General features: G+C 37.6%; 1 protein-coding gene across 3 annotated transcripts in view; it reads left to right on the forward strand.

Annotated features, from left to right (window-relative positions):
• The window catches only part of TNS3 (tensin 3), a 198,214-nt gene that overhangs the window by 86,831 nt on the left and 96,059 nt on the right, over positions 1-15,324 (forward strand). For all 3 annotated transcript variants that reach the window (XM_058180998.1, XM_058180999.1, XM_058181001.1), the window contains 2 exons: positions 1,720-1,849; positions 4,660-4,725. In XM_058180998.1, coding sequence (XP_058036981.1) covers positions 1,720-1,849; positions 4,660-4,725 — 196 coding nt within the window. The remainder of the gene's footprint in view (positions 1-1,719; positions 1,850-4,659; positions 4,726-15,324) is intronic.

Raw genomic sequence — 15,324 nt, forward strand, 5'->3', positions numbered from 1 at the left:
TTGGCTGAGAGAGATTGACTGGCTCAAGGTCATCCAACAACCTTTCATGATTGACAGTGGATTAGAACTTGGGTTTTCCTGTTCTTATTCCACCAGCTTAAACACTAAAAACTACATTGGATCTTTCTCACTTGGGGCAGAACTGTGATCCAATACTTTTGTCCCACCACATTTTATGTCTGTGAATATAAAGCTATTTCTAGATGATTTTACTTAGAGTCTGCAGAAGGAAGTGTAGTCCTATGGTTGGATGGTCCTCTGTAAGTTAATTATCTGCAAGCTTGCCAGATGTGTTACATACTTCTCCCTCCCATATAGTTTTCCATTTATAAGTATTGGGAGATGATTGATATAGGAACATCTTGTCAAAAGAATAAATGAAAATAGTTCCCTAAGAGTTGTTAACCTAATCTTGCATAGCTTCTTCTCTGGTAATATTGTACTACTAACTAGAGCATACAAAACATTTGCTAGACCAATCCTTGATTACAGTTCATCTGTCTGGAACCCTCACTGCATATCGGACATAAATACAATCGAGAGAGTCCATAGATATTTCACAAGAAGAGTCCTCCACTCCTCTGCTCGCAATAAAATATCTTATGCCACCAGACTCCAAATTTTAGGCTTAGACAACTTAGAACTATGCAGAACTATGCAGACTTCAATCTGACCTAAGCATAGTACATAAAATTATCTACCACAATGTCCTATCTGTCAATGACTACTTCAGCTTCAACCACAACAATACACGACCAAATAATAGATACAAACTCAAGATAAACTGCTTCAAACTTGATTGCAGAAAATATGACTTCAATAACAGAGTGGTCAATGCCTGGAATGCACTACCTGACTCTGTAATTTCTTTCCCAAACCCCCAAAACTTCCTAAGAGGTCTGTAAGGGGTATGCATAAGTGCACCTGTGTGCCTACCATCCCTGTCCTAATAATCCTTTTTTTTACTTACTCTTTCCATGTATCCAAATTATGTTTATACTTTTGCCTGTTATCTTATATGTGATTGACAAATAAAATAAATACAATAAACATACCACTTTCTGAGAGAACAGCTTCATTTATTTCCTGCTATAACTTCATTGGACATAAAAGAATAACTTGGATAATATAGGGACCATAAGAACTATCAGAAATGTTTTAAAATTATTAAGAATAGTAAATAATTTGATCTTACATGTACAGACACTTAGAATTTATAGGGTAACTGTATAAAACAGAAGGAATATAGTTTATCTGAACTACTCTCTTGTTTTCTTCTTATTGAATCCCAAAACAATGTAATATCCCCCATTTTCTGGTAGAATGACTAAAGGAAATTAAAAATAAATATTGAAATTACTCCTGAGAATTTTTTTAAATTAATATTTTACTGTATTAAGTGAAAATTCGAATTCTAATTTATATGGGTCTTATTTCATATCTGGGGTGCGGGACATTGCTCCCATTACTCCATCCTTCCCTTGATTTTACTAACAAATAACACCAGAAGGCAGTTTGGTGAGCCATCAGATAAGCTATATGGCTACTCCTTTTGTATCTTGGTTTCCCAAGTCTCAATCCATGTTCTGTTGACTTTGCTATGCATCTGTTAGCAGAATGTAAAACTGCTGCTTATGTATATTTTAGGTAATTGCCCAGGCACTTCGAAGTTGCAGGAATGCATAGATGTATGAATGTTTGTTTATCTATTTATTTCAGCTCAAGTGTTGCCGTAAAGAGTACCAGTATGGCATTCGGAGTAACATTTTCCGCCTGCAGTTTCACACAGGTGCTGTTCAAGGATATGGCCTAATATTTAACAAAGAAGAATTGGATGATGCATACAAAGGCAAGTCACCATCTTAGAATGATAAATTATAAAGCAGAAATTTCCTGCATCTTTGCTATCTAGAAGTTGGAAATAGTTATCTCTAAACTGGCACTTTCAAACGATAAGAACTTTATAATATCCTACATGACCCATCACCATTATATCATCCTTTCAGAGATATTTCCTTATTTAAACATAGAAAAAAGAATGAACATGGGTGGGCAAAAATGCAGTGGGAACGGGAGCAAGAGCAATAGCACTAAGCAATAGCAATGGCAATAGCACTTAGACTTATATACTGCTTCACAGTGCTTTACAGCCCTTTCTAAGCAGTTTACAGTGTCAGCATATTACCCTCAACAATCTGGGTCCTCATTTTATCAATCTTGGAAGGCTGAGTCAACTTTGAGCCGGTGAGACTTAAACTGCCAAATAATAGCTGGGAGCTGGCAGTCAGCAAAATTAGCCTAAGGTACTGCATTCTAACCATTGCACCATCACCACTGTGCCACCACCACTTTGCCACAATGGCAACTTCTAACTTCCTGCTGGCTTCCCCACTGACTTGTGAGAAACTGGCAGGGAGTGGCATAAATCATAATCAGATGACCAGGGCTGGGTACAGTTATCCTGCAGTGGCCACAATTTTGTGAATACAACTGATTTGAAGATCTTAACATTTTAATTATACCTGAGTAACAGTCCCCACTTTTAAATGCTTTCTTCAAATTAGCAGATTTGAGGTGATTGATTCAAAATATTTTGTGCTTTAATGCACCATTTGTGTTAATGGAATATAATGGACAGGCAAATAGCAGGAGATTTCTAACAGTTGTTGTTGTTGTTGTTAATTGCGAAGTCGTGTCCAACCGATCGTGACCCCATGGACAACGTTCCTCCAGGCCTTCCTGTCCTCTACCATCCTCTGAAATCCATTTAAATTCATGCCTACTGCTTCAGTGACTCCATCCAGCCACCTCGTTCTCTGTCATCCCCTTCTTCTTTTGCCCTCAATCTTTCCTAGCATTAGGCTCTTCTCCAGTGAGTCCTTCCTTCTTCTTAGGTGGCCAAAGTATTTCAGTTTCATCTTCAGGCTCTGGCCTTCTAAAGAGCAGTCAGGGTTGATCTCCCCTAGGACTGACTTGTTTGTTCGCCTTGCAGTCCAAGGGACTCGCAGGAGTCTTCTCCAGCACCAGAGTTCAAAGGCCTCAATTCTTCGGCGCTCAGCCTTTCTTATGGTCCAACCTTCACAGGCATACATTAGAACTGGGAAACCATAGCCTTGACTATACGCACTTTTGTTGGCAGGGTGATGTCTCTGCTTTTTAGTACGCTGTCTAGGTTTGCCATAGCAAATTTGTAATTTGTAACAGTATATAGATGCAATATTTGTGATCAGAAAGTAGTATGATGTACTGAAAATTGAATAAAATTTACAAAGAAAAATCTAAGAATTTATAAAAGCTATATATGAAATCTCAATTATAATTGAAAATAGTTGTTCTAAAAGACCATACTATAACCATTAATTATTCATCCTAAAGGGAGAAAGAGACTATCTTTGTTTTTAAATAGAATGAATATGGTAGGAAGAACCATAATTGTCCATTAGGTTTTTTATGTTTTTTGTTCCTTCCTGTAGTTAGCATGTTTGGCAAGCACGTTTTTGTACTAAAAAAACATGGTACTAGATGAAGAATTGAATATATGCTTTATGAACAACTTATATCACTATCATATCATTGTAATTTGGGGAGGGGTGTCATTCTGCTCAGGCCCATCTGAAATGAACACAAGTGTAAGCACGTAACAGTGCTTTTACGTATTTTCCATTTATTTCTTTATGGCTTGCAGAAGACTAGTTCAAGATGGATTCAATGCAAAGAATATAGAATTGTGTTATTCTATATTTAGAAATTTAGCTAAATTTAGTACCAGGTAGCTTTATTATAGAGCTTGGAGGTAATTTGGTTTAAGATCATTATGATATCTTGTTCTATCATGGTGGCACAGTGGTTAGAATGCAGTACTGCATGCTACTTCTGCTGCTTGCCAACTGACTGCAATTTGGCAGTTCAAATCTCACCAAGCCCAAGGTTGACTCAGCCTTCCATCTTTCCGAAGTGGGTAAAACGAGGACCCAAATTATTGGGGGCAATATGCTGACTTTGTAAACTGCTTGGAGACGGCTGTAAAGCACTGTGAAGCTGTATATAAGTCTAAGTGCTATTGCTATTGCTATTAAGGCAGCTTCTTATGTTCCATTTCTAGATATTTTTATTTTTTTATTTTATTTTTATTTTATTTGAATTTATATCCCACCCTTCTCCGAAGACTCAGGGCGGCTTACAATGTGTTAAGCAATAGTCTTCATCCATTTGTATATTATATACAAAGTCAACTTTTATTGCCCCCAACAATCTGGGTCCTCATTTTACCTACCTTATAAAGGATGGAAGGCTGAGTCAACCTTGGGCCTGGTGGGACTTGAACTTGCAGTAGTTGCAAGCAGCTGTGTTAATAACAGACAGACTTAGTCTGCTGAACCACCAGAGATAATGAAGAAAACAAATTATTTGCTTTTAAAAGGAATTTTAAAAAGGAAATATTGTAGATAAAATAGAGATCCAAATTTTGTCAAATTAAATATATAATATATATAATACATTATATAAGCTCTTCTCAATAAAAATGTCATGGATTTTTTAAGTTAGAATATAGAATTGGGATTTTATTTTCATGTCTGATATTCATGCAACTCTGTTTTGTATGTACTTCATAAGATCCCTGATTTTTCAGAATTATTTTCTGCTGTGGTTATTTTATAGATGATCATTTTCCTGAAAATGGAAAAGTTGAATTGGTGTTTTCGAGTTCCCCAGAAAAAATTCCAGGTGAGTAAAATATGATATAAAATTTACTTCAGCTACTCTCAATGTTTTAGTCAAAGGAGGATCATACAACTACAATTATAAGCTAAGATCCAGTTTACTTGTGTCTACATTCCCCCCCCCCAAGTACAATTTAGAATAGAATAGAATAGAATAGAATAGAATAGAATAGAATAGAATAGAATTTATTGGCCAAGTGTGATTGGACACACAATGAATTTGTCTTGGTACATATGCTTTCAGTGTACATAAAAGAAAAGATACCTTCATCAAGGTACAGCATTTACAACACAAATGATGGTCCTAGGGTACAATTTCTTACATTCTGCAAGTGTCTCCTAGTTCCAGAATTCTGTTCATGCCAAAAATAACATTGGATTCCTGAGCTTTAAAAATATGATACTGCAATCTTGTTCAAACATAAAATTCTAAGGAAAATTCTTAGCCTGGTGGCAGTCCAATGGAAGCAGTATTGGAGAGGTGAACATTGTTTTCCCTGCAAATCACTGTGGAGAAGAGGGGAAAGTTGCTACCACACTATTCTCTTCTGTATTATATCTGCTCAGAAACATGCTTGATTCTTTTCTTATTCTTGTTGAAAAAGGCACAACTAATGAGTTAATGCATAATGTCTCTCTGCCTACTTTATCTGCTCCTGTTGAGAATTGCTAGTTAAGTCTTATCTGGAAAAATTCTGCATTGTGACAAAACATGGAAAGCCTATAGTGGGAAAAAATGGGAAAAATAATAGAAGCTGTATTATAAATTAAATCATTTTTGGATTGGTATGATCTACATATTTTCATGCAACTCATGTTACCATCAATTGTGTTGTAAATGTTGTACCTTTTCTTTTATGTACACTGAGAGCAACTGCACCAAGACAAATTCCTTGTGTGTCCAATCACACTTGGCCAATAAAAATTCTATTCTATTCTATTCTATTCTATTCTATTCTATTCTATTCTATTCTATTCTATTCTATTCTATTCTATTCTATTCCATATGCAAAGATACGGAATTGTGAATATATTCAAGTTTGGATTGAGCAATTCTATACCAGCATTTTTATTATACTTTGCATACCAGTTCACTTCCAGAGATATGGTACAGCAGTTGGATAGGAAGAGAAAAAGAAAAAGCTTAAGGATTAAAGGATTATTAAAGGATTAATATCCAAAGTAATTTTAGTCTGTTTCCTTGTTAAAATGTAGAATTATGCCAATAGCATAGTGAGAAGTTTAGTTACTATTAAAAACAATCAGTTTCTAATATGCATTCTGTGCAGTTATTCAGTAATTGATTTGCCCTTTTAGATCTGATTTCAGTGTGCAGAAATAAATACTAAGAGGTATATAACACTTTATGTTAAACAATAAATATGTTTATTGTTTTTTCTAAAATTGCTTCCTTGTAGAAAATTAAGAATGAAGAATTAAAATATTTTTTTCGTAGAGGTAGCTCTTTCAAGTATAGAAGGCTTGATTTGGGAAATAACTTATATCTAGAGCATCTGTTGGAAGTGTTTTACACACACACACACACACACACTTTTCTCATTCAGTTGAATCATGTTTTCTTATATAAAGACTCATAATGAGCATTAGTGTCCACATTGAATCCATAGTGTACCAACATTTCAGGATATTAATATCTACAAAATGCACATGGAATAATAGTAGATTATAACAGCTCAGATTCTTTGGTTTGCTGGGATTCTTATGAATGTTTCAATCCTGATCATGAAGGTGACTGTCCTAAAAGGGGAAAATGATTTTAAAAGAAGTGTGGCAGACATTAGTATAAGAATACATAGAATCCAAACTTAAAAGCAGTTAAAGCAAGTCCTGTTTCCCAGCACTAATTGCAGGTTATATGATAAATTCTACTAAAACATTTTTCTCTTTTCAGATTTCAGTTTTTCAGATTTCATTTCAATTTCATTTTGAAATTGGTGCATAATTTTTGAGAAATAGGGATAGGCTATAAATTCTTTGGGGAGTTTTCCTATGTTTTGTTGCTTTTTTTTACATTTGAATAGTTTGAATGACTATTTCATTATTTCATTGCAGTTCAAACAGTTTTGCTTGTAGTTTAACATATTTTGTCAATATTGTTAGCCAGCATGTCTTTCCACTAAAGTAGTGCTACTGTATTTGTGAACATCTTCAAGCGCTTTAGCTCAACTGTACTGTTCCCAGTAGCATTCCACATGACTGCTATTTTGATTTTATGAAGTGTCTTTTCTATAATATTTAAGTCTTTCTTAAGGAGCTAAATCTTTTGACAGATTTGGTCAAGGTAAAGAAATGAGCATTAGATCAGTAAGTATCATGGCTGGAGGAATAAAATATAGTGACAAATGTCTAAATTATTATCTCTTAATTTTTATAAGGGCATAGCCTTCTATGTGAAATTGTCTTTGGTACTGATTTAGAAGTTTCAAACAATGCTGAATGCAATGGCTAGGTTGCTTACCACACACATATTATTGCTAGGGAACTGCACTAGTTGCTGGCCTGTTACAAAGCCAACATAAACTGCTGATATGCAGAATTCTAAAGTATGCAGAGTTTTAAAGTGACATAAAACTCTGGGAAAGATTCTGCTTTTTCATTTGTGGTTTTCGGGTTATGACTTACTGATTATACAGAAACTTATTGTTTCTGCAGCATTCCAGGCCTTTGTATTTTAGAGAACCGTTAAACACACATATAAATGCACACTAATTGTTTTTAATTCCTCTGTTAATTCCATCATTGTTATTCTTCGAAAGCCTTCTTGTATTTTTCTAGTATTTTAGGTAATTCAGACTTTTCTAAGTATTGCTTTATCTTCTCTTCAGATATTGTCTCTTGTTTATAGAATTTCTCATAGTATTTCTGTACTACTTTCTTCTTTTCCTCATTTCAATAGCATAAAGTTCCTTGTTCATCCATTAATTGATTAGTTTTTTCTCTGTCTCCTTTTTCATTTTATAAACCAACGAACTTCCTGGCTTATTAGCATTTTCAAAAAAGTTTTCTTTGGACATCTTTATTTTATTTGACTAATCCTCTTTTTCAATTAAATTCATTTCATGTTTTTTCAAATCTATTTGATTGCCTGACATCACTATTGTGGAAAAGAAAAAAGTCTGATTCATTGATATACCTTATGCCTTATACCTTATATCACCAGACTTGAAATCCTGGGTGTAGAAAACTTAGAACTCGACATGACCTTCGACATGACCTGAGTTTAACTCATAGAATCATCTGCTACAATGTCCTTGCTGTTGAAGACTACTTCAGCTTCAATCGCAATAATAAACGAGCACACAATAGATTTAAACATAATTCAAATTTCACCCCCCATTATATCATTTATCCAATATATTTCCCTTTCCCTCTTAATATTTTATTATTTTCACATTTCTATCATAAAATCTGTTTCTTCCCCCTATCCTCAAATAGTGTTTAATCAAGTCTAATCCCCATGTTTTCTTGCCCCCTTTCTTGCCCTTCCCTTCATTAAAAAATTTATCCCCAATTTCCTTCAATCACCATCTATAATCCTTACATTCCACAAAATATAACAATAATTGTCCCTCGTTTCATCAAAAAGAAAAAAAAACCATAACAAAAAAATAAAATAAAATAAAAGAGACAAAATAAGTCTAAATAAATTTTCTCTTACATTTCATCAATTTCAAAAGATCTCCCATCACCAATAACAATTTCCAAATTATCCATTCTTAATAAAAGAGCAAAATAGCGCGAAGAAACCATTTAAAAGCCCCGCCAGGGCTTTCTTCTCCTCCGTGCTTCAGAAGTTGGGCTTTTAAATGGTTTCTTCGCGCACAGCCTGGCGGGAGTTACTGCGACCCGAGCCAAGCCGGTCGCAGTCCAGCCGAACGGTGAAAGCGAGCGCGCCGCATGTCGCTTTCACCGCTCGCTGACTGGGACCGCTTGCTCGGGTCCGCAGTAACTCCGCCAGGCTGTGCCGAAGAAACCATTTAAAAGCCCCGCCAGGGCTTTCTTCTCCTCCGTGCTTCAGAAGTTGGGCTTTTAAATGGTTTCTTCGCGCACAGCCTGGCGGGAGTTACTGCGGACCCGAGCCAAGCGGTCGCAGTCCAGCCGAACGGTGAAAGCGAGCGCGCCGCATGTCGCCACCGCTCGCTGACTGGGACCGCTTGCTCGGGTCCGCAGTAACTCCGCCAGGCTGTGCCGAAGAAACCATTTAAAAGCCCCGCCAGGGCTTTCTTTCTTCCTCCGTGCTTCAGAAGTTGGGCTTTTAAATGGTTTCTTCGCGCACAGCCTGGCGGGAGTTACTGCGGACCGAGCCAAGCGGTCGCAGTCCAGCCGAACGGTGAAAGCGAGCGCGCCGCATGTCGCTTTCACCGCTCGCTGACTGGGACCGCTTGCTCGGGTCCGCAGTAACTCCGCCAGGCTGTGCCGAAGAAACCATTTAAAAGCCCAACTTGAAGCACGGAGGAGAAGAAAAGCCCTGGCGGGCTTTTAAATGGTTTCTTCGCGCACAGCCTGGCGGGAGTTACTGCGACCCGAGCTGCCGGTCGCAGTCCAGCCGAACGGTGAAAGCGGAGTGGCGCCGGCATGTCGCCACCGCTCGCTGACTGGGACCGCTTGCTCGGGTCCGCGCGGGCGGGGAGCCGACTTTGGCCCTTTAGCAAGGAGGAAGGTGGGAGGAAGCGGAGCTGCCGGCTGTGGCGCCCGCTGAGCCGCCGCCGCCGCCTGGAAGAGGAGGAGGTGACCTTCACGCGGAGAGGGTGGGGATGGGGGTTGAGGGGCGTGCAAGAGGAGCGAGCGTGGAGGAAGAGGAGGAGGCGACGGCCCGCCGACAGCGCTTCTAAGATCAGCCCACGCCCAAGAGGGAAAGGGAGCGAGTGGGTGGGTGGCTGGGACGAGACCCCACCACAAACACACACACAGCCGGTCGGACGGCGCGGTTCCTTTCTCTGCTCTCTCTCGCCTGCGCCAAGGCGCTGGAAGGGGCGGAGAGCGTGAACAGCAGCAGGAGCAGCCGCGCCGCTTCCTCCTCCTCCTCCTCCTTTCGTGGCGGGCTGCTTCCAAGTCTGGAAATCTGTTTTGGGAAGTGGTGGTGCAGCTGGCAGTTCAGCCCTGTCGGCCGGGGAAGGAGGCGGTGGATCGGATTCTCGCGCCACACGAAGTCGGCTGGAAAGCTTGCTGCTTCTTCTTCTTTTGCTTCTCTCCCCCACCCTCTTTTCGGCTCTCTTGCAACGTTGCTGCAGCTCCTCGGCTCCTTTTCCCGGCGCCCCAGAAGGCTCGAGCCTCTGCTGCCGATTGAATACTAAAATAAAATAAAAGCGGAGAAGAACGGGGCGCCGCTTTTGGTGTCCGCGTCCCTGTCGCCGCCCGGCAGGACGCGTTTAAAAAAAAGGGGCGGGGGAGTTGAAAAGAGGCTGCCTCTTCGGGTTACCTCAACATCCATTCCAGAGCCGCTAAAAGAGCGGCTGCTTGGCCCGCCCTGGTTGGGGAACGGGCACAAAAAAAGGGTCCCTGGTGACCCAGAATTCATCCTAGCCCCATTGACTGGCCCCTTTGACTCGATAGGATTTAGCTGACGGGATTGTTAAACAGCGCTCGCACCTTTCTTCTGGGGAGAGAAGTCACTCTAATAAATATTGGGAGGTGTTTTCAAGGAAACATAGGGGTCCACCTTCTGCCCACAAGAAATGTAGGGAAATGTTTTTCGTTCAAATAAATATTCATGTTATTTTACTTGGCTCTATCTTTATTTTTTACATTGACCAGTAGCTGCCTCATTTCCCACCCTCGGCTTATACTCGAGTCAATAGTTTTTCCCAGTTTTTTGTGGTAAAATTAGGTGCCTCGGCTTATATTCGGGTCGGCTTATACTCGAGTATATACGGTAAATCTTTTGACAGATTTGGTCAAGGTAAAGAAATGAGCATTAGATCAGTAAGTATCATGGCTGGAGGAATAAAATATAGTGACAAATGTCTAAATTATTATCTCTTAATTTTTATAAGGGCATAGCCTTCTGTGTGAAATTGTCTTTGGTACTGATTTAGAAGTTTCAAACAATGCTGAATGCAATGGCTAGGTTGCTTACCACACACATATTATTGCTAGGGAACTGCACTAGTTGCTGGCCTGTTACAAAGCCAACATAAACTGCTGATATGCAGAATTCTAAAGTATGCAGAGTTTTAAAGTGACATAAAACTCTGGGAAAGATTCTGCTTTTTCATTTGTGGTTTTCGGGTTATGACTTACTGATTATACAGAAACTTATTGTTTCTGCAGCATTCCAGGCCTTTGTATTTTAGAGAACCGTTAAACACACATATAAATGCACACTAATTGTTTTTAATTAAAGCAAGCATTGTTATGGTCGCCCCATTAGTATCTATCTTGTATGTAGATTATTTTTGTTCAGAAATATTATTTTATAAGACACTGCATAGTATTTGAACGAGGTAGTTTGCTTTTTAGCTTGACTGAAGTATCCTTCGCAAAATGTTAAAGAAGCCAATCCTTTGAAAAGCATGTGTTTCAAAGTATGTTTGTAGATATTTGCACATACATGTGAAAACATTGACATGACATAGCTGTCAATATACAGATATACACATGTGCAGACAGCAGGAGGCTTCCTTTGAAGCAAGCCGTCCAGGCTTTTCCATTGCACATACTCCAGTGTTGTTTTTTTCCAGAAACTTTTTTTTTGAAAATAAACCACATACAAATAATTTTTGAACAAGATATCAGTCAGGTACATAATTAAACATAATTCAAATTTCACCCCCCATTATATCATTTATCCAATATATTTCCCTTTCCCTCTTAATATTTTATTATTTACACATTTCTATCATAAAATCTGTTTCTTCCCCCTATCCTGAAATAGTGTTAAATCAAGTCTAATCCCCATGTTTTCTTGCCCCCTTTCTTGCCCTTCCCTTCTTCATTAAAAAATTTATCCCCAATTTCCTTCAATCACCATCTATAATCCTTACATTCCACAAAATATAACAATAATTGTCCCTCGTTTCATCAAAAAGAAAAAAAAACCATAACAAAAAAATAAAATAAAATAAAAGAGACAAAATAAGTCTAAATAAATTTTCTCTTACATTTCATCAATTTCAAAAAGATCTCCCATCACCAATAGCAATTTCCAAATTATCTATTCTTAATAAAAGAGCAAAATAGAAAAAAGCAAACATTTCTTATTATTCAAAAAAAAAATTCCATACTTATATTCAAATATTCTATTGGAAGTTTTATACTAAATTATTTCAAGTTCATTGCTTATGCTTAAAAAATTTCATATTTTCTTAATTTAAATTCCTTAACACTCCTTTCCCTCTATTCTCATCATTTTTATAATCCTCTAATAATCTTTAATACAGGCTTTAACTTTTTAAATATCACACATTTTATATTCTTCACTAGAATTGCTGCTAGCTACTCTTGTTTTTAAAACATTGTTAATATTCCAGTTCTGTACTTATCTCTTGCGTTCTTGTTTAGATGTCATTTGAATCTCTGCTTATTCTTTAATGTTATGAATCTTGAGGGTCAGCCATCTGGTTACAAAGTCTTCTCTTAAGCTGTCTTGCAATCGCAAAGACATATCCATCTTCCTTGGAACTGTCCTGAGATCACAGAAACATTTCCATCTTGTATTTCTTCCTCTGCCTCTAGATATCAGTCTTTAGTCTACAGTCCACAATTAGTAAAGTATTCATTTTGTTTCTATATCACCACACCTTTTCTTTGTTTCAAATTGTTTCCTTTTTTCCAGATTTGTCCTGTTGTAATAATTTCTTTATATTCCTTTACATCCAAATTTATAGAGAATAGAGGAGCTTGGAGGTATGTAATTAAAATCAATTTAAATTCTTCTTTAAATCCTTTTTTTCTTACTTCTTCCTCTTACATATAATCTTTAAATAATCTATAAAAATTCCAAGATTCTCCAAAATCTGTTTTAGTTGTAAAAAAAACCTTATTTTCCTCTATTTAATTGGGGCTCTAGACTTCAATTCCAAGCCCAATTTTATCAGAATTTAGGTATTGTTTCATTTATTTCTTTCCGTTTTCACTTCCTGTTTAATTTAGCTGCTGTTTCACGATTATTCTTTTAAGGCTTGGGTCAAAATTACTCAAATTGCCTCTTCATGGGCTGGTAATAACTCACTTGGCTTCAATATCTTATTCAGTATTTGTGCTTTATCCTCCTGCCCGTTCTTGTGACCATCCTGACTTTGGGCAGGTGATGATAGCTGCAGTCCTCCTCGCTGGGTCGAGGGAAAAAAGCCGGAGCTGCAGGGAATTTGCAACTTCCCTGTTTGCTCCGGTGGCTCCCTCATTCTTCACTGCCTCTGCGGGGCAGCTATGGTCCAAAACAGACCTCCCATATTGAGGGGATTTTTAGCGCTCACCCCGGAGCTTTTGGGGCTTGCGACTGTTCCGTCGCGATGCTGGTCACGCCTCCCCATACTCCAGTGTTTTGAAGAAGGGTGTTTTGCTCCTGGAAGCACATTTTATGGACTTTCAAATACAGATGGATAGGAAAATCTCGCAAACTGTTTATTTACACCGTCATGATTGAGTTGCCAAAATCATACATTGGAAGCTTGCCAGAGGTTTGAGTTCGAATGCAGTAAAAATTACTGGGAACACCAGATTGACAAAATTCTTGAAAATGAATAGGTCGAAATCTTGTGGGACTTTTGAATCTAAACAGACAGACATCTGGTCCACAACAGGCCTGACATCACTATTCTTTTTTTTTTGAAATTTATTTTTATTTTTAAACAAACAATTCATCATCAATCAATCACTGTAACATCTGGGTACAAAATTCTTTTGTGTCATCATATTCAACATTTATCATCATTTTTTAAGTACTTCTAATGTATTACAACATATTTTTCCCAGATATCTTATTTTTATATTGCCTATTGTCTATATTCAGTCTCTATCCATTGATAAAATTGCCCCCATATAGAATAGAATAGAATAGAATAGAATTTTATTGGCCAAGTGTGATTGGACACACAAGGAATTTGTCTTGGTGCATATGCTCTCAGTGTACATAAAAGAAAAGATACGTTCATCAAGGTACAACATTTACAACACAATTGATGATCAATATATCAATATAAATCATAAGGATTGCCAGCAACAAGTTATAGTCATACAGTCATAAGTGGAAAGAGATTGATGATGGGAGCTATGAAACGATTAATAGTAGTGCAGATTCAGTAAATAGTCTGACAGTGTTGAGGGAATTATTTGTTTAGCAGAGTGATGGCCTTCGGGAAAAAACTGTTCTTGTGTCTAGTTGTTCTGGTGTGCAGTGCTCTATAGCGTCGTTTTGAGGGTAGGAGTTGAAACAGTTTATGTCCAGGATGCGAGGGATCTGCAAATATTTTCACGGCCCTCTTCTTGATTCGTGCAGTATACAGGTCCTCAATGGAAGGCAAGTTGGTAGCAATTATTTTTTCTGCAGTTCTAATTATCCTCTGAAGTCTGTGTTTTTCTTGTTGGGTTGCAGAACCGAACCAGACAGTTATAGAGGTGCAAATGACAGACTCAATAATTCCTCTGTAGAATTGGATCAGCAGCTCCTTGGGCAGTTTGAGCTTACTGAGTTGGCGCAGAAAGAACATTCTTTGTTGTCCTTTTTTAATGATGTTTTTGATGTTAGCTGTCCATTTGAGATCTTGCGATATGATAGAATCCAGAAATTTGAAGGTTTCTATTGTTGATACTGTGTTGTCAAGTATTGTGAGAGGTGGAAGTATGGAAGGGTTTTTCCTAAAGTCTACCACCATTTCTACGGTTTTGAGTGTGTTCAGTTCCAGATTGTTTTGGTTGCACCACAAGGCTAGTCGTTCGACCTCTCGTCTATATGTTGTAATACTCTGATTCTTCCTTCCCTCTAATTGCTAATGTTAATCTACTCATTTCTGCACACTGTAATATTTTCTTAATTAGCTCTCCCTTTGTAGGAATTTTTTCTTCTTTCCAATTTTGTGCAAATACCATTCTTGCTTCCATTGTTACATATATAATCAAATATACATATTTTCTTTACTAAATTTCTCCAGTAAGATACCCAACAGGAAGAGCTCCGGTTTTAGAGCAATATATTGCTGTGTCATTTTCTCTAGCCATATTTGAATTTTTGCCCAATAATTTCTCGCTTCTGGACATGTCCACCACATGTGATAGCATGATCCTGATGTCTGATGGCATTTCCATCATTTAGTTGATTTATCTTTGAACATTTTTACCAATCTTTCGGGGACATGTGCCATCTATAAAACATTTTATGCAAATTCTCTTTCTATGCTGTAGTCATTGTTTATTTGTAATTTCTTTCTCATAATTGCTGCCATTTATTTAATTATAATTGTATATCCAAAACTTTTTGCCCATGCTACAATTGTTTCTTTTACTGGTTTTTCCAGTAAAACTGATTCGTCTAATTTAACTCCAAGTAAATAACTATATAATTTTTTAATCATTTTCTCATCTGTTCCAGTGAGTATCTCATCCAATTCTGTCAACTCCAAATAAAAATCATATAAATCTGCATCTT

This window comes from Ahaetulla prasina, chromosome 4, assembly GCF_028640845.1.
Source record: "Ahaetulla prasina isolate Xishuangbanna chromosome 4, ASM2864084v1, whole genome shotgun sequence".
In the NCBI taxonomy this organism is placed as follows: Eukaryota; Metazoa; Chordata; class Lepidosauria; order Squamata; family Colubridae; genus Ahaetulla; species Ahaetulla prasina.